Here is a 22850-nt window from a genome sequence, read left to right as displayed (position 1 = left end):
TCTTCCTAAACTAGTGGGATTCAACCATTTCCTAATTTAGAGGGAATCAATCATTTTTTAATTTAATGGGATTCAATACAATAATTACGGGAGATAATTACAAAAGAGGATTTCAAAATTTCAAAAATATATAATAACCAAAAAAACTCCTTTATTTTTCATTTAGATTTGAAAACCATATTTTTTATATTCCGAAAAAATGAAAAATATGGTTTTCACTATAAGAGTTCATATTTTTGGAAACCAATTTAAACCATATGTTTATCATAGTTTCGGAATATGTCATGAAATCGATTCATATTTTCACTATAAGAATGTGATGATATGTCATGATTTCATGATTGACTAGTGCATGCCCGTGCCTGAAGGCACGGCGCAACACGTTTCGGTCATACATTTGGCGATAGGGGAGAGAGCGAGGGAAAGGAATGTGCTGATCCTGTAATGATTTGATCACATTGTTACCTAGGGAAAGAGATGTGCTTGTCCTAACATGATTTGATTTGATCAAATAATACCATTCAAGCGGATCCACACAAAAAAAAAAAAAATCCATTCAAACGAAAGAGGAATAAAGTCCACAACAAATAAACTCTCAATTGGAATTCTTTTTAAAAAGTATTGAATTCACTTTGCCGTGTCCCCATCATTTCCCCAGACATGTCTCCACATGTTGTTACCGTCATGTTGCCTGTCCTCGTAGTATCAGACCACAAAGTCTATCAAAAAATTAAGAGAGCTACATAAAAGTGGGCATAAAGAATTAATTCACTTTCCACTATTTTCACTCTGTCAAACATGCAGTTTAACAAACACAAAGTGAGCATCTTTGAAAGACAAATAACAAAAGATATAGATCAAAAAAATTCCTATCCTAAACAGCAAAATTGATTTTCTTTTTCTAAACAGCAAAATTTTTTTTATCCTAAACAACAATTATTTCCCCGTAAGACTCCCATCAAAAAAATTCTCATCCTAAACAGCAATTTAGGCCACCAAATCAATTTCGTGGACGGTTGATTGGTGGTTGTGCAGGACGGCTGATTGGTGGAGGAGCTTTATGGGCGCTGTTTTTTTTTTCCGGAGCGCCGAGGAGTGGATTATGCGGGGAGACAGAGAGAGTAACTATGGAGGAAGAGAGGAGAGAAGAAAGGAAACACGATGGAGAATAGGAGGAGACACGATGGAAAAGAGGAAAATTGTTGGGTAGACAGACGTGGGAAATAGGTTGGAATCAATGATTCAATCCAACGGCCGTAACCTATTGAAATTGCGATCCAATGGTTGGAATGATGCTCATGTTTGTATGGGTAGACAAAAGACTGCTCTATTTTATAATATAGATTTCAACAAAAAAAACATGATCGATTAACCATGAATTTGCCAAAAAACATGAGCGATTTTACCCCAAAAAAAAAAAAATGATCGATCTAGGTATTTCATGATGAGATGATCACCATAAGAACGTGATCACATTAACCAAGTTTTCATGGTTAATTCTGCAAATTCATGACATATTCCGAAAATAGGATTCGATTCATATTCCATGAAATCAGGATTTCACGTTCTTATGGTGATGATATAAATACACCATGATGTTTCAGAATACACCATGAAATATCTAGATCGGAAATTATTTATTTATAAAACCAACGGCATGATTTCGAATACCCATTTCAGATTGAAGATATACAACATGATTTAATCGAAAAAAGGAATACAATTAAAATAAACAAAAATACCATTATTTATAATAAAAAAATGATTTCAGGATATGAATCGATTTCTGAAATTGATTTACCCATTTCAGAATACACCATGAGGATTTGTTTTTGTTCTACGGGCATCGGGATGAGTGGCGGAACTCGACGGTGGATGGCGACTCAATTCCAACAAAAGATGGAGGGGTTTCGACGTCACTGCTTTGGAACGACGATGGAGGATGACGATGATGGCGATGGAGGATGACGACATTGGCAAAGGAGGACGGCGACGGTGGGATGGGTGGTGTGAGGCTAACGGGAAATCTCAGATTTGAAAACTAATATGGAATTTCAGGGATTTGAAAACCAACATGGGATTTCGGTGATTTGAAAACAAATATGGAAATCCAAAATTTAATGCTTAGTTTTGGTCAATGTTTACCCAAGATTTATGGGATTTCACTTTGGGTAATTACTGTTTTTACGGGGGACTTGGGAGTTAAGTTTAGGTCTCAAAATTCAATATTATATATACATACATTCCATTTCAGCTTAACTAGGGGTAGATTTGGGTTTCTAAAAATATGGGATGATATCATAATCGTTCAAAATGACCTGGATGGATACTTACATGAGATGAGATTTAAGGATGATTCTTTAAGTCTCCCATGTTTATCCCCTTTGACTTTTCTATATCCCACATTGTTTGATAATTTTAAAGTACAAATCTGGAGTATAATTTTTCTGTTTTACCCTTTTTCAAGAATTAAAATGACAAGTCTAATTTGGAGGAAGGGCATTTTTTGGAAAAAGTTTTAGGTAGGGTATGAATTTTTTCTTCAACTTTTAGTTTGAATTTTGAGTAAAATCTATTTTTTTTTACTAAAAATGAACAGCACCAGTTTGGTGCATTTCATTTTTTGAAGCCTCATTACAAAAATAATTTTCATAATTGTCCCTCTAAAAGTTATGGTAGTGTTTTCGGTAGTAAATAAGTTGTGAGAAAAAAATTGTAGCAACCAATTAAGTTGTATGGTGTTTTCGGTAGTTAATAAGTTGTTAACAAAATGTCAAGTTGTAGATGATAGGCACATGTAGGGCTGTCAATGGGTCGGATCCGATCCAAATCCGACAAATCCGAATATGATAAGACTCGAATCCGATAGTGGTAATTCGAATCCGATCCGAAAACTTTTTTACTTCAAAGATTTTAGCAAAAAAAAAATTGGAGAGAAAGGTACAAAATTTTTTTTTTTTTGATTGGCTCTTCTTATTTCTCCCTCGATCAATGGGCTCTCATTTCTTATCTCATTTTCTCACCACCCAAAGAGGTTGTAAAGGAATTGCAATAGCATCGTTGAATGATGAACATTGTAGGCGGAATTGTATGGAACCCACATTTCACTACAGTTATTTTATGTAATTTGATTATTAATTTTAGTATAAAGTTATTTTAAGCTATGTAAATTTTCTCAATGTCTTTCATTGAGAATATAAGTACACATGAGTGTTGCAATTATCGACAAACAAACAAACTAATACCAAATATACTATATAAATTGTTCTGAAAAAGCTACACGATATAGATCGAGTATAATTTTGAATGAAAATACTTCTCTAAAGTCAAACCACTTGGAGCAAAATCAGTGGCGGAATCAAGTACAATTTTGAATGAAAATATTTCTTAAGTCAGGCTGCTTGGACCACAATTATGGCTCCGCCACATATGAACATAACCTTCAAAACTAACCATTGAAACCTCACAACCGGGGCTCGAAATATACATATCGCATCAGTAGTTAAGCAACATGATTTTAGACCTCCGAAATCACCATTTCTTATATATCCGCTATACTATCCGATATTGACTGATTAAAATCATTTCATCATACTGTTTCGTTTCCAAATACTGCGATTTAAAACCTGACTGTAACACTCCTAGTCCAATTAATAGTAGTTTTTTAGACTGCTAATTGGTTTTGTTTTGTTTTTTGGTTTTTTTTTTTAATCAACAAAAAATGATGTATATTAAAACTCGAGAAACATCAAGAAAAGGATGATACCACGAAACTTAGGCATTTCAGCACAAGAGCAAATGATAAGCGACGAAAGAGCAACATGCATGTTCATTTCATTTATTAAGTATTAAACTCTATAGGCTTAGTATGTCGGACCGTTTTTCCATCATCTTTTCTAAAACCAATTGGTGTTAGCGAAGGTTTCAATTAAGTATTTTATGGCATTCGACATCGCACCCGCAAGTTTGTTTTTAGAGCTGTCACCTGTCGCAGGGAGTGACATTGTGTAACCAAATCTATGGGGGCACTCCGGGCCCAACATACATACATATGTGTGTGTGAGTTCTTGAGTCCTAATTACTTAGATCTCACATGCAGTCATGTGCCTAAAAGTAGCCTCAGACTATAAACATCTAGAGTAGGCTAAACTGAAATTAATTCGCGCGTAGTTCTTCTCACACTCATCTTGTAGTTGTTTCTGCTGAAGAATCGACGAGATTCTTGCCAATGGTACTGTACCACTGTACCTCTCTTGTTCATTCTTCTGGAGTTCCTCGGAAAATCATTTTGCCCATTGCTTGTCATCTTAATTATTTGGAGCTACTAAACAGAAACAAATCCATCTTTGAACCAGCAGCATTGGTTAGCCATGGAAGCCAGTTGGTCCTTGTTGCAAATGAGATCCTCAGTAAACTCAATTGGATTCCTTAAACTCAACACGTACAGATGGCGCTTTTGAGAGAAAATACTGGTAAAAAGCGAGTATGGGAGGCCTAGTCAGGAACCACAATGGGCTGTGGGTGGCTGGCTCTCACAGGAACGCTCATGCAATCGAGCTGCAACTTAGCGGCTGAGTTATGGGCCATTCGGGATGGCCTGCAATTGGCCAAGCAGCATAAGATTTGCAGTTTGGTAATTGAAACAGATGCATTCATAGCATGAATTACCCTTATCCAGGATGTTTCAACTTTCAAATGCAAATCACCGTTTTGAGTACTTTTTTTGGATGATTGCTGGTTCTTGCATTTGAGAGGATTAAGATGCGACACGTCTACCAAGAAAGGCAAACAAGTACTCAAAACATTTGAGAAAGAACCAGCAATCATAGATCATTTTTATGTTTCTATTGCTGAATGTATTTCATCTTTCTTAGGCCATCCACAGTGGTATAATCAAAAATGGATAATCAAAAGTTGACACATCAGCTTTTGATTATTCATTTAAGAGTTTGCTAAGCTTAACAATGTTTGTTGAGATCCACAATGGTCACTCCAAGTACATAACCAAAATAAGGGATTCACTATAATCTCTCTCTCTCTCTCTCTCAGTTTTCTGCTATTTACTTCCCACCATTACAGCTTTTTTTTGGCAGAAATATATCGATTCCTTCTCTTAATTTTGAAAAAAAAGAATAAAATAGAAGTGAGAAAGAAAAGTGAAGTACCTTAATCCGACGATGATTACTTGAATTGTAGATGATCGAGAGATATGAGTTTCACTTTTAGAGGGAAAGAAAGATAAATAATTTGTTGGTGGAGTGAAGAAGATATAGAGGCGAAGAAGAAAAGAAGAAAATAGCAGTTGAAACATGCGTGTATACAAATTTTGGAATTAGTTAATTTATGTGGTATGAAGTCCACAGATTTTGATTATTGAAAAAGGTTGCTAGTTTTGGTTATCCAAAACCCAAAATTTGATTATTTCTAAGGATGTTGCTAAATTTGATTATACCATTGTGAGCCATCTTTTGCACAAACATTGTTAACTTAAAAAACATTTGACTTTTGATTATACCATTGTGGATGGCCTTAGACACGGACTTGGTACGAGTCCAGTACCCAAGGCTTGTAAACGGCTCAATTTCGTTTTAATGCATGTCCATGTTAGAATCCTTGGATATACTAAATAATATCGGGATATTGAGATCATGATTTGATTGTAATTGATTGCGATTTTATTATAATTGGAATGATTCTTTTTCATAGTTAGGTTTTTTCTCTTTGAATAAATAAAGGTCTCATTATACGGTTTCATTATCGAATTCAATAAAAACATTTCTTCTCTCATATATTTAACAATATATTTTAAAAAAAGTAGAAGAGAGCCTCATATAGAATTCGGAACTGAACATTAGGGAGTGCTTATTTTGATAGTATGTTAAAAGAGCAGGAGAGGGGATTTCAACTTGAGAATATTCCTCACTTTAACCTTTGTGGAGGAAATAAAGAGGAAATTTGTCCCTTGTATAACAATGTAAACTACGAATTGTCCATTGTTTTACTCTTTCCGAGATTTTGAGACGTGTCATTGGATTGAGAATCAATTAATTGACCTAGCTATAATGCCAATCTGGATCAATTTATTTATTTATTTATTTATTAGTGCAATCCATATTTGAAAATGGGTACAGTAACAATACTTTTGGGGTGACCTACGACATTAATTTCTTTCGAGACTTTTCGCAACTTAATTTCCTTTCGATTATTTACCAAAAAAAAAACTTTCATTTCGATTAATCAAGACAAATTAATCCATCTTGCATAAATGGACAGCGATTAAATCATCGCAAAATTTTACCATATACGGATTTCATCTGATGCATTGGCCCACAACATTATTTAAAGCTCTTCAATTATTGTCGATATAAGTCGAATTGATAGTACCAGCCAATTGGTCGTTGAAATAATGGTTTGGCCTAATTTATTATATTGGCTCATTTTTGTTTTTGTTTTTTAAATTTTACTAGGTTTTATAAAATTATGCCTAAAAAAGAAAAAAAAAACTATTAAAATTTTCACTAACGAAAAAACTATTTTGAACATGACAAATTTTTGATTATTTTTGTCGTTTCCAAACTTTTTCAAGTTTGAATTATAAATTTTATTTACTCTTTCATCCTTCTTGCCATCGTAAATAAATAATCTAAAATCGAACGCTAAATTAGCAAAAGTTCACGAACAACAAAAATAAGTCAAAATAAAAAAGTTAGGCCGAACTCTCCCCGTAGCACTTCTTTTCCATGAAAAAATCTTTTTGAACTTGAGTTATAAACTAACCCTAGTTAAGGTAACCCTAGTTAAGGTGCCAAGTTAGGGTAAAAGAAAAAGTTGGAACCAAATAAATATAAAAACAAAGCCCACGCCTACCTTTAGTTGCCCATTTCTCAGAGAGGCTTCGCATTTGGGAGTTCCAATTGGGTTTGTTCGTAGGCTTTTGGGTTTTCCTCGCTCCTTTGGGTCTTTTCCATTTCTCTCTTTTTGGTGGGAAAAATCACAAGCTCAACTCAACCCAAATATCTGATTCAAATTTGCTCATCACTCCAGAGGTAATCACTCGTATCTTTCGATTCTCTCTCAAATTAGACATTTTTGTATGACATGCTTCCACTTTTCTAGGGTTTCAGTTTGGGGTACCAATTCGAGGATTAGAAAATGGAGAAATTTGACAGTTGAATAGTTGTTTTTGCAGTTCAATTTGATAGATCCAAGTCAAATTCTTTTTGTTCCAATTTGATTTCTAGATTTCTTTTTTCATGCAGTGAATTTTAACCGTTACGCAACATATTTTGTGCCTCGAAGGTTTTTTTTTTTTTTCTCTTCCTGAACTGCCCTTGAAGTTCTTGCTTTAGTGGTTTGTTGTTTGTGTAGTTGGTCGTTTTAATTTGCAGTTTCATTTCGATGCTGTGTTGATATTTAATGAGGATTCGATTGACAATTGACTTGTTTCAACGATAGTAGCATCTAGATTACAGACTGGGAAAGCCGAGCAGAAACTTTTGCTTTGAAACATAAAGTGCTTTTTTGGGCTAATGTAACTAATCGAGCTGCTTTTCATGCGGATGAATTTCGGAGACTTGATAAAAGGTTATAAATGCTGATTTGTCCAATGATTAGAAATTTAGAGTCATGTTTTGAGATTTAGACACCTTAATTGTAAACAATGGATATTCTGTGTGTGTACTCACTCGTGCTTTTTCTGCTACATTGTGCTCGTTTAGAAAGCCTTTTATGTATCCAAACCAATGAGATTTGTTTCCAGATCTGTTCTCTTGATCGTGGGAATTGAAGAGCCCAATGGATATGACAAAGTTATGACTAATAACTCGCTTATTTGAATAGTAATGGCATTTGGATTTGCTGGGAGAATAAATATATTTGCTTGAAATATTAGGTGTTTGTCTACCTAATGAAACTAATGTGCTTCGTGTATGTAAAATATCAAGTCCCTGCATGATGTAAATCAAGGCCCTGATACTCAAGCAGGTGCATAGCTGTTGCCGATGAATATTGTAAATTTTGGGGTCCCTAAACAATTCCCCTAGGCCCTAGCAATGTATAGATCTGTGCCACTAATGATGGTACTTTTAAAGAAAGAGACTCATATACATCCAAACGAGTGAGATTTGTTTCCCAAATTGGTTTGTTGGAATGAAGGGATTGAAGATCTAGATGATTATAGTGTTTTGGAACTTTCTGTAATGAAGCTAATCAAGTTGCTTTTCATGCACGAGTTTTGGAATCCTTAATAAGTGATCAATGCGGAAACAGATCCTGATGCTTAGATTTGGCCAACAATTATGGTAAATAGGTTTGGCCGACAATTATAGTAAATATGTGAAGCTTGGCGTCCCTAAACAATGACATCTTTGTGTGCTCACTCTTCTAGGCATGTATGGACTTGGCTAATAAGTATGGTATTTTTCCACATTGTGTTTTTAAGAAAGAGCCTCATTTGTATTCAAACAGCGAGATTTGTTTCCAAAACAGTTCAAGGACTGGTGGTAGTGAAGAATTGAATGGGTATGCGATTTGTATAAGAAAGTTAAAATGCTTTCAAACAATTATTATAGCTCTATATTCATTTGGACTCAGTTGGGTTTGACAGGAATGTACTGTTATTGTTTCTAAGTTCGGCAGAGTGCACAAAACCCGTGGTTCACTTCTCATTGGAAAATTTGTTTGCTTTTTTGTTATTTAATGCGTTTTATGTGTAGATTATAGTAAGTCCTCTTTGTTTTGAATCAGGTAATCAGGCACTGTACAATCTGTACCTCTTTTTGTAGCATCTGACACTTGTTCTTGGGTAAAAAAAGGTTCTTGCTAACTTTAAACCTAGAAAGAAAAGTTGAAGTAAACATTGAGGTTGACCATTAAAGTTATGGAATGTAATAAAGACGAGGCCGTCAGGGCAAAAGTAATTGCTGAGAGGAAGTTAACGGAGAAGGATTTTGCTGGTGCAAAGAAATTTGTGTTGAAGGCCCAAACTTTATATCCTGGACTTGATGGTCTTCCCCAAATGCTGACCACGCTTGATGTGTACACCGCTGCGGAGAATAAGATTAGTGGGGAAGTGGATTGGTATGGGATACTTGGTGTAAACCCCTATGCTGACGATGAAACAGTAAGGAAACAATACAGAAAGTTAGCTCTGATGCTTCACCCTGATAAAAACAAAACTGTTGGTGCAGAGGGTGCATTTAAACTCCTTTCAGAGGCCTGGAGTTTGATATCTGACAAAGCTAAGAGGTTAGCTTATAACCAAAGGAGGGGCTCAAGGGGGTTGCAACAGAAAGTTCCAACCAAGGCTGGGGTTCATTCTGCAAATGGTTTTCCTAACTTCCCAAACAGTACAACTTCAAATTTAAAGACGCAGAACAATACTGCCCGAGCACACCCCCCTCCACCATATCCAAGAGCCGATACTTTCTGGACAATCTGCTATCGATGCAAGATGCATTATGAGTATCTTAGGACATATCTCAATCACACTCTCCTTTGCCCCAACTGTCAACAGGCTTTTCTGGCTTCAGAGACAGCTCCACCTGCGAATTTTTCTAAGCCATTTAACTCATCATCTAGCCAAAGCTACCAGGATCGAGGACATCATGCCACTAACGGTAATCCATCTGATCCGGGAAGATATGCGGGACCAGGAAGGTCAGCAGGTTTTAATTCGTTTAATCATGTAAAACTCCAACAGGGTCAATTCACTAGAACAGCTGGAGTGGGTACCACAGTCTCTGAACCTTCTACAGCTCAAAAAGCTGCAAGTGTTATTCAGCAGGTAAATGAGAGACTGAAGAGAGCGAGGGAGGAAACACAGGCGACCAGTGAGTGGGAGAGGCTCTTGAGACAAAGACATGGTTATGGAGGACAGACAGCAATGGGAAATGATTTTGGATTGAGAAATGCTGGAACTGATGCAGATAGGGTCCATGTCTATGGATTTTCTGGAAATTATGGTAAGCCAAACAGCACCAGAGAGTTGACACCGCTTGAAGTTCGGAACATGCTTGTGGCAAGGGCTCGGATTGAGATTTGCAAGAAGTTAAGTGATTTGAACTCAGAGGCTAAGTCAGCAAATTCAAAGAAAGACAAATTGAAGAATAGCAAAAAAGAGAAAGATAAAAGCTCTGTTAAAGGTGAAACTCATGAACTGAATGGGATTGGAGTGTCTCGTGGTACTTCTGCCAAGGATGCAGATAAAGAGGACCTTGGACCAGCGGCAATTAACGTACCAGATCCTGATTTTCATGATTTTGATTCAGACCGGACAGAAAGTGCTTTTGATGACAACCAAGTTTGGTCTGCATATGATAGTGACGATGGCATGCCACGTTTCTATGCTATGATTCATAAGGTAATATCCTTAAACCCATTCAAGATGCGGATCAGTTGGCTTAACTCAAAAACAAACAGCGAGTTTAGTAGTACTCTGGACTGGGTTGGTTCTGGTTTCTTTAAAACCTGTGGGGATTTTAGGATTGGGAAACACGAAGTCACCAACTCACTAAATTCGTTTTCGCACAAAGTTAATTGGACAAAAGGTCCACGTGGGACTGTTTGCATATTGCCAAAGAAGGGGGATGCGTGGGCCCTTTACAGAAACTGGGCCTCTGATTGGAATGAACACACCCCAGATGAAGTGATTCACAAGTATGACATGGTGGAAGTTCTTGAAGACTTCAATGAGAATCAAGGTGTGCTTGTCGCTCCTCTTGTCAAGGTTGCTGGATTAAAGACGGTATTTCGCAGGGATGCGGATTACATGAAAGTAAGGAGAATACCGAAAGAGGAGATGTTTCGGTTTTCTCATTTAGTCCCCAACTATTTGCTTACAGGCCAAGAAGCTCAGAATTCTCCAAAGGGCTGCCTTGAGCTGGACCCCGCAGCTACACCTTTGGAACTTCTTCAGGTAGTTACTGAAGCTGGTGAGGCTGCAATAGAGGAGAATGATGGAAAAGCTGAGAAAGAGAGATTCCAGAGAGACTCAGGATTTTGAGTAGATGAGAATGTGACTAATTCCGCGGAAGCTAATGAAGAATAGATGTTGGAGAATGGGGAGGAATTCAAGAAGAGATGATAGGCATCCCCAAAGTCGCCAAGGAAGCCGATAATGTTGACAACAGCTGATCAAGCAGAATGTGAAGCTTGCTGGAGATTCACTGGGTGCATTTTTTGGTAACAACTCAACTCTAGACATGTTTTGTTCCAACTATGTAGAGTTGGCTACATAGATGGTTTTTAAATTTATGGGCTAGGTGCGAAAGTGGAGGACATTTGGTGGAGAAGTGGATTAAAGATGAATATTGGTGTTCGTTCTTAGTTTGTCAATGTATTTTTGGGACTACAATGGAACTCATACATTACCATTCCCGAGTTGTCTCTCTTTTCTGAAAATTCAATACAGTCCACAGCATCAAAATACATGGTTCTTTTTTCTTAGTTATTTGTCGATGTGAATGCTCTCCTACCTTATGGTTCTGCATCAGACTAGGGATTTCGGCTTTACCTTTCTGCTCGTAGTAATCTACCAACAACACAAGGAGTCATTTGTGAGTTGCTTTCTTTCACCTCAGTATTTGAAAGAGTTGCCTACCTATTTTACATTGACCTTGATCAATGTGTTACCTGTTCTCATAAGTTATTATCATGTATTCTATGCCTATCTCAGGTAGTTCCTTGTCCTTGCCGTTGCTAAACGGTATGCAATTCCCTGTCTTGTTAATTCAGTGTACTGCTTCTAGTTTCTTGGCTCCTTTGTAGAAATCAGGAACTGTTTGTCGGGAGGAACTGCTTATGGGTGGTGCGCATCCACCCGCCCATAATAAATAGGTATACGGGGTAAATGAAGTTGATAATTTTGATTCGGGACAGAAACTTGACGTACTCCGATATTACTCGAAGCAAAAGTCCTGGACGTTCTTGTCAGCAGACTGTTTTATCTTACGGAAACAAGCGCAACTGTCCTTTTTCTAATGGGAATCTGGCCAAACCCAATCCATATTTCTTGGACTACTTCGTGAGTTTTGACTCGGAACAGTATCTGTTTTTTTGGGCTCTATCCAATGTACTTTTCTTTTCCAAAATGAAGGCTGCAAAACCCAATACTGTAGGGAATGTTCATAGTCATTTTGGTTTTATTGTTGTTTGTGGCTGTAGAGATAAGAACCAGAAAAGGGAAAAGTCAGAGAAAGTCTTTAAATCCTCTTGGTCTTGGCCTTTAATTATGTTCTGAGGAGAAAATCCAACCCCTTCTAATTCTTTTCCAAAGGGAATTAACCGAACCCCTTCTAATTCAGAGAAGATAAGATGCATGCATGTGTGCGTAAAAGGGCTTCAAAGATAATGGCAAAACAAAATGATGGTGACCAACCGTACCTACCAAACGGGCTTAGAATTCCATTTCTCTTTTGATCCTTTTTCCCCGTCTTGGCATTTTTCCAAGGATTACTGTATAAATACCATTTCTTTTACTTTTAGAGGAAAATGGTTTTAAAAAAAAAAGAGGAGAAACGATATTCATTGAAAAAATCCATCATGGGCACACACAAAAAGGAAAAGGAAATATGCGTATGGAGGGTGTAGATTCGACTTTAGAAGTACAAGGAGGTTACACCTAGGGGTGGCGAACGGACGGATTTTGATCAAATTGGGTAACTCACACCCAAAATGAATCTCGTCTTATAATTTTTAGACAATTTTCCGGGGTCTAGTTTTGTTCATTTAGAATGACCTTCGTACCAAAACAAGCAAAGTACAACTTTAATTCCCAAGCTCTACGTGTTTTCTTTTCCACATGTTAAAACGGGGTTTTGTTAAAATCAACTATCGTTCCACTTTTGTGGGATGTCCACGAGGGACCTCAGGAGCTACAAAGTTAGAAGCTATTGCTGCAATTATTTGGAAGAATCTAGAATTCACGTTTTGAAATACTCTCTTGTGAACTTTATTCTTTGCTCTGTAGTCTAAGGAAAGATTCTTCTAAAGGGACTTTATGAAGTCTTTTTCGTGGTGGTCATTCCTTCTCTATCAGTGGTCAAATTTTTTGGTTCACCACAGTAGCAGCATGTTAAAGCTTCCAAACAAGATAGGTTATAAAGACGGACTACTCTGTTTCTGATCTTCAGGTCACCAAACTACGACGAGAGTTTCGCCTTTTGAAGCGCCAGTTAAGGATATACAATTATGTACATTGATATTACTCTTTCTTATATTTTGCATATTGGGAGGTCATAGTCAATCAGCAAAGTCGGTATCCTGACTCGGTACATCAAGAAGTCGTAATTGGGTGAGAGGATTGAACCCTTGACCTCTTAATAAAACGCAACAACAACAGTATACTATCCAATTAGTCCATGTTCCTTCGATTTGAGCGGGAGTACAAGCACGATATAATTAGGTGGAAGACTACAAGAAATAACCTCACAAAGCAGCTCCATTTAGGTAAATTATAAATTCATGATGCTAATCCCTACTGGACTGACGAAACATCAACTACCTCTCTCAGAATTTTAAATTGATGGGTGGGTGCCAAATTAATGCTTGATAACAGATCACACTAATGCAATTTGAATCACCTTTTAACTAACCTTTAGTGATTCTCTCTCGGTGGGTTCACGGCTGTCCAAATTTAAAAAAAAAAAGATTCTTTCTTAATCAATTATACACATTAACAATCAACGGCATAACCATCCCACCTAATCAAATCAGTCCACCAATTGATGATGCCATATGCTAGCTTAAAAAATTTCCCAATAAACACTTAATTTTGTCTCTTTCCAATTGCAGATTTTGTTTTTTTGTTTAGTTTAACACTTATAGTTGGGGCACATGTGAATCTCTCACTATTGTGTGATACTTCCATTATTTAACTCAACCTTATAAAGTAGTACAGTATATTTTTGTGTGTCAAATCATATGTGAGCTAGAAAGTATTTCCATGGCTGCTCACAAAGTATTCCATTATCAAATTACGTTTCTCTCCTCAACACACGTTTCCCAAACTGAATTTTGATCCCCTATTCCCCTCTCTTCTGGGATGAAATAAATTAGTAAGATTTTTTGCCGAATGCAATAATTGATTATTAATTTTTCTGTATAGGGGTATTTTTAGAATTACTTCCTCCGTCCCAATTTTTTAGTCCGTTTTGGAAGTCCGTGTCACTTTTCAATTGATCTCCCTCTATCTCAAAATGTTTGTCCGATCCTCAAAACGATGATGTAAAAATAATACTCCCTCCGTCCCTTTTTAAGTGTCCTGCTTCGTAATTCCAACTTATTAAAAAGACATAATCATTATACCTTTCACATCAACTTTTTCCTCCACTTTCCCTACTTACCCATCATCATTACACTTTTACTCACTTAATTTTTAAAATGGAATCTACTTTTAGGGACAAAATAGACAATTCACCAACTTTTACCCATTAACTTTACAAAATGGACACTTATTAAGGGACAGCCTAAAATGGAATACCGAACTATAAATAAGGGACGGAGGGAGTACAATTTTTGCAAGACAAATTCAATTTTTTTTCAATAATTCACTAGATATCGATGAGTTCTTTTAATTTATGAAAAAAGGTCAAACTTTTTCTTGAAAGAAATGCATTATTTTGGAGTCCTCGTTTTGCGGACCGGACAAACATTTTCAGACGGAGGGAGCATATCTTAAAATCTATGAGATTTTAGGTGATTTCAAAAACTTTGTTTAATAGTATTGATTGAGAGTTATCAAACAAGATCTATAATGCATATAAAAAGTGTTACCAATTGAAAATATAATCAATTTACTATTCGGTTAGAATGAAACGAGGCAGTTCAAAAACAAAGAAAGAATGAAACGAGGGACTACAAAATAGAGATGTAGGGAGTATTATGGGCTTAACATAGTTGCTTTGGACTTTATTTAAGTGATGTAGTGTTCCGTAATAGTAACTCTTAGAATGTAACTTTCATTGTCAAAAAAATACTACTATATTCAATAAGATTGTTCGGCTAAATAAGTCAAGTGGTTTATTTTTTGTCTTTATTTAAATTTTTTTCGCATTTGTTAGGTTTTTGTCAATTTTTTGGGGATTATTGTTTCGTTATGACGAGAGGAATCTAAAAAGTAAAAAATTACGATCGAAATCCAATTTTTGTTGAATAAAGACGAAAAATTTGACTTATTGACTTATTTTTGGCTGATTGGCAAATATGGAGAAAAATTGGCTTATTGGCAAATATGGAAACCACGGCCGCAAACTTCACACCACGGCTACAAACATGGAGGCGAAGTTTGGAAAATCCGAAGCATCTTGGTCCAAAAAGCCACACTCTGTTTGGAAGGTAAGGAAAGAATGTCCGATAAAAAAAAGAATAAGAAAAGAATGGAAACTAATTATTTTCCTACTCTTTTGGTTTTTTTGGAAACTAAAGAAAAGTACTCCACCTTTTCCTAAGTGACAGTCCACTGCGAAATAACGTGCAATTTTCGGGAAAAAAATAAGGCTCTTCTATGGATTGTTTTATAATTTTTTTGACACCAAATTAAAAAACTAATTGCGATCTTTAATTCGGTGTCAAGAAATTTGAAAAACGATACACGGAAGTGCTTTAATTTTTAGTCCGAAAATTGCATGTCTTTTCATAATGGACTTGTCAATTTAGGAACGGAGGGAGTAGCAAAGACTGAACGGTGAAAATATTTGCTGCTCAATTTCTTTGCATAATTTTATGGAAGACAAATCACAAAATCACAATCCGTTTCATTTATTAAACTTTAGAGTGATTTTTTCTCTCTCAGCTAAATAAGAAGCCAAAAGTGGAAACCAATCGTTTTCAAAGTTTTGATGCTCTACCTGCCATCTCTCTCAACTCTCAGCTGCTTCGTTTTACTCCTAACTTAATTTTGCGGCTGAGAACTCGTTAGAAATTTTAGATTTCCATCACACACACTTGCCGTGTGTGTGTGTATATATATATATATCTTTCTACTAATCAACGGGGCTTATTTTTATGTGGGTCCATGCACTACAAGAAACAAAACTTTTTTTGCGTCGGAAAATACCGTTGCAGCGGTTAATAATCAGCAAGTATTTACGACGTTTAACTTAAATTTGTGAGGATTCGGGGAAAAATATGAATAGCTGTTGCCGTAGGAATTAGGAAAGGCCTTTTGCCTTTATCCATTACCCGGCCAAAAATAATCACAAATAACAGTTGTTGTTGTTTTTTGCGACGGGTTAATTTACCGTTGCAAACAGTGATCATTTGCGTCGGTAATTACTCCTGTCACAAAAAGCAGCTCCATTTCTCGTAGTGATGCAACGATATGACTTCACCAGATCACGGTGACGTCTCCATTGATCTGCCATTTGGAAAGATAGAAAATTAAAAATGAGTGATGAGATGGTTTTCTTAAAAAAAAAAAAAAAACCAACCAGCAACTGATATAGTCCAGTAAAATGAATCCACAAATGAACTTGGTATGATTCTGAAAAAGATTCTTCAGTACAACTCTTCTTCCACTCTTTATTTGCTTTTACCACTTCTTCTTACCTTCTTTTTAGTAGTATTTTTTTGGGCCTTTTTTACTTTTAAATAGCGGGGTCGGGGGAACAAAGAGAAGGTAAGAAGTCATTTCTATAAATTCGAGATACATACAAAAGAAAATGTGTCTAGAAATCTGATCTTATCTAGTCGCCTCAATGTCAAAGAAATCCTCCATGGCTCCTCCATACATATAGTATATCCCTTCAAATCATTGACCCGTTTCTTGTCCATATATATATGTTTCCATATATCCCCTGTAATTAAGGTGGGTTGGTTGAAATATATATATATCAGTCCGGATATCCTAAGGAATCCCGCATGATCTTACCGTGCGGGACTCCCTTTTTCCGATCGAATTACGACGATTCGAGCCTCTCAAAGTGATCAGAACGTGATTTTAAAGGGACTTATAAGAAATCAGCAAAAAAAATGATCAGGAAGGGCTTGATTCGAACAGTTTTTTATTGAACGGTTCAGTAAAAAACTGCTCGGATCAAGCCCTTCCCGATCAATTTTTTTGCCAATTTCTCGCGTGTACTCTTAAAATCAAGTTCTGCACACTTTGAGCGGCTCGGATCGTCGCAATTCGATCGAAAAAGAAGAGTACCGCACCGTAAGGCCGTAAGGAATTCCTCATTCGATCTGGACTGTATATATATATCTTTTCTTTGTTGTACAAAATTCCTTGACCTGATCAATGCAAGCTGCAGCTGAAAATGACCGTGACTGACTGACTGACTGACTGAGAGCCCCAATCACAATTAATTATTCAATTTGCGGGTACGTAAGGTTTGGTTTAGTTTTTTTGACAAATCATGCTTACATTTGCAGATAAGGTAAGGGTCATTGAGGATGGAAATACTCCACTGTAGAACGGGAAAAAAAAAGAAAAAAAAGAAGCTTAATTGACTCCACAATTCTCTTCTCTAATTATAAACCCAGATCAGAATAGTTTTTATGGGCTGGGTCGTACGAACTTTTCTACTCCTACTCCTCCTCAATCACGTGCACCCAACTTTCCAAGCACCACCTCCCGTAATCGGCTCCGGAATAAGGTACGCCACAATCTCGTTTATTTATAATTATATATATACATATATATATAATGCATGGCGTGTAAACCATGTTCTCTGAGAACGATTTCTAGTGAAGTTAGTTGCTCATCTTTCTTATTCCAGTAGTGATCAGGATTCAAGTCAAACGGAGGACGGGGCTTTGGGAGCTGAGACTATAGATAACCTCTGGGCCCCCTCTTGCTAATTCTAACACCTCTTACTAACTCCTGCTGATGTATATAATGTTGAAAAAAAAAAAAAAAGCTCTTCGATTAATCTAATCTCTATGGACAACACATGCGCTGTCTAAGCAAATTTTACGGCGTGAAGCCTCCCAGTACCGGGCTCTTTGGCGCGATATATCACGTCGGGTTACCTAAGTCACATAATGAGTCTACACGAGTACTGAGCGACCATGCAGTGTAAACAATGAAGTTTTATTAAAAATATATTTTAAATAATCAAATTAAGGAGAATAAAAGATTGAGAGGGCATCATCTATGCAATAATAGTAGAGGTTACAATATGAACAGTTCAGATCATCGATCAAGCTGTTTTCTTTTCTCTTTTTGTGCGAATCTACTACTCGGTAAGCTGGCCTTTACAAGATGAACGGAAGTTCAGATCACCAATAAATGCACTGTAAAACCCACAACGATGGTGGTCGGCAAACCCACCGTTTCCACCTGCTGTGGAAATAATAATATGTATAACCACAAAAGGGCTAGGCTATGTCGTCGTTGGAGCGGGGGCAAAGTGCCCAAGAAAGAGCGTGGAAAATGCTGGGTTTAGCTTGGATAAGTCACTTTATTACTTTAGTTACGTTTTAAAATGTATACTGTATCAACCTCTTTATATCAAAGCTATTCCACTATTTTTCTTTATTCCATTTTTAAAATATACTCACTCTGTCTCTAAATAAATATTCGATGCACAAACTTAGATCCTTAAAAAGATGTATTTTTTTCGTTAAAAAAATCAATTTTTTTTCACAAATTAATAGATATCAATGAGTTCTTTTAAGTTATAAAAAAAATTTAAGTTTTTTAGTAAAATGCATCATTTTAAAGGCCCAAATTTGTGCGCTGGACATTTATTTAGGGACATAGGGATATTCCATTACTACATTAGAATGTTAAAGCAAGCGAAAACAAAATTTAATTAAGAAAACTATTAAAATACTTCTACCGGTTGAACAGTTACTTGCGGAAAGAAAAGAGGAATTGTAGCATTTGTAAAATGAAATGTTGGGGAGACGAGACTGATGCAAGTCCAAAGTTGAACGTTTCCTCGGTACTTTACCGAAAATGACCAAATAAAGATCCTTACGTGGATGCTCAAGTACTCCCTTGTCCCAATTTAGTTATTTATTACGGTTTTGCGTGTCATTTTTAATGATTTATACTTCATTCGTCCGGATTTAATAATTCTTTTTGGGTGTCAGTGTCATTTTTCAATCGATTATATATTGTAATTTATAATATTTTATGTAATTTTAAAAATATTGTCTTATATAACTAATTGATATCGATCAAACAAAATTCTTATATGATATAAAATTTATTACCAATTTAAAGATATAACTTATTTTTTATCCGGTTAAAACTGAACGAGGGACTATTAAATCTGGACGGAGGGAGTATCTTTCAACATATATTATGTTTTATATTTTTAAAGAGAGATGCTAAGTGCAAAGAAAATTTATCCGGAAATGACCCCGAACGAGCAAATCAATGGTACAGATTCACTTTGAATTGTATCTGTACTGTTGATTTGCCCATTCGGGGTAATTTCTAGGTAGATTTTCTTTGTACCTAACACTCCTCATTTTTAAAATAATTATTTTATAGAAATAATTGAGATTTATCAAACAAAATTCATATTGTATATTTTTAGTAATACACATTAAGAGATATAAATAATTAAAAATGATACACAGAATCGTGGTGGACATTTAAAAAACGTTTTAAAGTTTTTTTAAAAAAAATTCTCCAATTCTTTCAAAGAAAATTTACAGCAACAAGACCAAGAGAAAGCAAAGCGGCTTGTTTCGCTGCTTTTTGCCCTCATCGAAAGGGCATCTTAGACATTATATGTCACTGTACAAAAAGAAGGAAGAAACGGACAAAACAAGTGGCACATGAGTAAATTCACAAGCTCCCCAGGGCATATATATTGCCTTTCAGGATAATACTGAAACCAAAGCAAAGCAAAGCAAAAGCGATAAGAAAAATCTAAACGAAACACTGTATCTATCTATCTAACTATCTCTATCTGTGTGTGTATATATATATATACAATGTATGTGTGTATATCGTGAATAATATTATTATAGTTGAGGCGATGAGATTGTAGTGGGTGGAGGTTGCTTCCGCTAAAATAAATGCAACAACCGTTACCTATGGCGCTGGCTTTCCTCGCTGCCTGCTGACTCAACTCTCGACTCGAGTTCGTGGGGAAGTTTTCCTTTTCCGTCATCGGAGGCTTTACCGCTCAATTATTCCCCAGGCGTACGTAGAGATAGACAGAGTTGCGTTGCGTTGCGTTGCGTTGTTGATGCTACGGTTCTAGAGAGAGAGAGAGAGAGAGAGAGAGAGAGAGAGAGCTGACTTCGGAAGGAGCTTGCTGCTATACGTCTAGAGAGAGAGAGAGAGAGAGAGAGAGAAAGAGAGAGATGAACGCTAATGGATTTAGCAGCGTGGAGAAAGAGTACATTCGGAAGCACCACAGACACTACCCCGCTGAGAATCAATGCAGTTCCACTCTAGTCAAGCACATCAAGGCCCCCGTCCATCTCGTAATAATCAGAAACTCTCTATAATTTCCGATTCGTAGTCACTTGTTACATTTATTGGTGGTGCTTGCGATAGACACGTGGAAACAGATTTTAGATTATTGTTTTAGATTTTGCTGCAGCAAATTGTAGATTTTGAATTTTAGTCGAAGCAGAAAAACACGTTGACTGTGGTGTTGCGGAATTATGATTAAGCTGAAGCGGTTACTAACCACCGCAAAAAAGGCGTCGGGATTGATGACGAACTTAGGTTTTTCTCTAATCTAGGTCAATTCGATTACGGATATTGTTGAGATTCGATGGTGTTCTATGCAATTCGTGGCGGACAATTGTTTAGATTTCTGGTTTTGGATAATTCTAGTGGTGCCGTGGTTGACTTTTTATGTTTGACCGATACTTTGCAATTCGATCTGCAGTCTCTTTTCGGCCTCAGTTTCTCTTGCTGAGAAGTTTGAATCTTATGTATGGTTTTCTTAGTTTTTATTTGCATTGCTTTGACGATAGAAGAAGTGTTGTTTCAGGCCCAGCTGAATTGCGCAAATTGTTTTCTCATGGCTCAAATGATTGTTTTCGGATTTTTATTTTTATTTCATTTTTTTCCCTAGCTTTCTCAATATGGAATTTAGCTTACATTTGTGTTAGATGATCTCTCTCCCTCCCTCCCTCCCTCTCTCTCTCTCTCTAGATATTGGAGGACTCCGTTGTTGGTTGGTTGCGAAAGTTCCCTTATTTGGAGAAAAACGGTTGATGATATACTTTCCTATATTTGGCAAATTTTGAAAAAGAAACATGTAAGGATAACTGGATAAGATATGCATATAATTGCTGTTAAAAAAAAATTTTTTGATATGCATATAATTGAAAGTTAATTATGCACCGTGCTATTAACTGCCCTCTGGATAAAATATGATGCCCTTGCATTAGCCTGATGCTGTTTCTGCAATACTGAGATTAGAGTTTGCGCCTCCTCAAATTACCCGTAAAAAAGTCTGATACCCAATGTATTTTGTTAGGCAAATATTGGATGGTTGTTCGGTTCTTCATTTTTTTTTTGGCCCTTATGATTCTGGATAGTTGTCTTTACAAGGTATCGGATTATCTGGTTGTTGAGGAGATTTATGAGTTATTGGTCTTCTGGAGTTCAACAATTTGTTTGGGTGCTCCCTGAAAATGTTTCTGTTTTGACTCAGGTTTGGTCCTTGGTGAGGAGATTTGATCAGCCGCAAAAGTACAAGCCGTTCATCAGCAGGTGTGTTGTGAAGGGAAATCTTGAAATTGGGAGTCTAAGAGAAGTTGATGTTAAATCGGGGCTTCCGGCCACAACCAGCACTGAAAGGTTGGAAATTCTTGACGACGAGGAGCATATCCTTAGCATCAGGATTGTGGGTGGTGATCACAGACTCAGGGTATGAAAACTTGAAAACCATTTCTTTTTCATTTTAGCTATCTTTGCTCACCTTTTGTTTTCAGGTCACTGTTTGCGTATTTGAATTTTTCTTGTAGAAGTATTTTTTATTGGGAAAAAAGTGACTCCTTCCCTTTTGGCTAAGAACATGCAAAGTAGTAAATGAGCTTGAGATGTAAGTAATTGCATTACCTAGGATTTGCAGGAAAAACTAGGTGTGCTCCCCACTTATGGTGTAATTTGTTGAATAGCTAGAAAGAAATAAGTGGAAATTGAAGTAGATATTCACAATGAAGCTAGCCTTTTTTTTTTTTGATTACATTCACTGCCAGCATTGTTTTGCCAATTCAAGAACCCATAGTTTCCCCGCTGGCATTGGGTTGCTTTGTTTTGTCATCTTCATGCTGTTATAATTTTTCCTTCCCTATTTTCCAGAACTACTCTTCGATCCTTTCTGTCCACCCAGAAGTCATTGATGGAAGACCAGGGACTCTAGTGATAGAATCCTTTGTGGTAGACGTGCCCGACGGAAACACCCAGGACGAAACATGCTACTTTGTAGAAGCCTTAATCAAATGCAATCTCAAATCACTTGCTGATGTGTCGGAGCGATTGGCGGTGCAGGACAGGACCGAGCCCATTGACCGTATGTAGATGTGATGCTCCAGATTTGTGGTGGAGGCTATGATTATACACCATGGATGAAGCTTCTCCTTGGCTTTTCAATCCTAGAGTCTGTGGAGGCGGACGGGTAGTAGATGTTACTCCACATTTTATGTACACTTGCACTCTTCTTCCTTTTGTTTGTTATGATTCGTGTCTTGGTCTTTAAATTATGCTGGATTTCCTGTTAGTAGCTTAAGAACCAAAGCTTTGTAAAAGGTTCCGAAACCCCATCATTTGAATGGAAGGTGAAAATGAAAGACCAGGTTCTTATTCTATCAGATCTATTGGGTGCGTGTCTCATTGCTTTAGGTGTAAATGATGTTGGCGGAAAGACATGGGGTTTGTTGATCTATTTTCCATGTGAAAGCTTAGTTGTAGCTTCTGTTCCTGC

At 36.6% G+C, this 22850-nt stretch overlaps 2 protein-coding genes across 2 annotated transcripts; both read left to right on the top strand.

Moving 5' to 3' along the window:
* Nucleotides 1-6850: 6850 nt before the first annotated feature.
* On the top strand, nucleotides 6851-11445 carry LOC131300730 (uncharacterized). The gene is made up of 2 exons (XM_058326695.1): nucleotides 6851-7046; nucleotides 8746-11445. Exon 2 carries the CDS (start codon nucleotides 8879-8881, stop codon nucleotides 11000-11002), a length of 2124 nt encoding a protein of 707 aa, XP_058182678.1. The 5' UTR covers nucleotides 6851-7046; nucleotides 8746-8878; the 3' UTR covers nucleotides 11003-11445.
* Nucleotides 11446-19795: 8350 nt separating this feature from the next.
* Nucleotides 19796-22737, top strand: LOC131299406 (abscisic acid receptor PYL8-like). Its single transcript, XM_058324938.1, has 3 exons — nucleotides 19796-20391; nucleotides 21579-21794; nucleotides 22229-22737. Exons 1-3 carry the CDS (start codon nucleotides 20269-20271, stop codon nucleotides 22445-22447), a joined length of 558 nt encoding a protein of 185 aa, XP_058180921.1. The 5' UTR covers nucleotides 19796-20268; the 3' UTR covers nucleotides 22448-22737.
* Nucleotides 22738-22850: the final 113 nt, after the last annotated feature.

This window comes from Rhododendron vialii, chromosome 9a (assembly GCF_030253575.1).
Source record: "Rhododendron vialii isolate Sample 1 chromosome 9a, ASM3025357v1".
NCBI lineage: Eukaryota > Viridiplantae > Streptophyta > Magnoliopsida > Ericales > Ericaceae > Rhododendron > Rhododendron vialii.
This window is presented reverse-complemented; position numbering and strand designations above follow the sequence as displayed.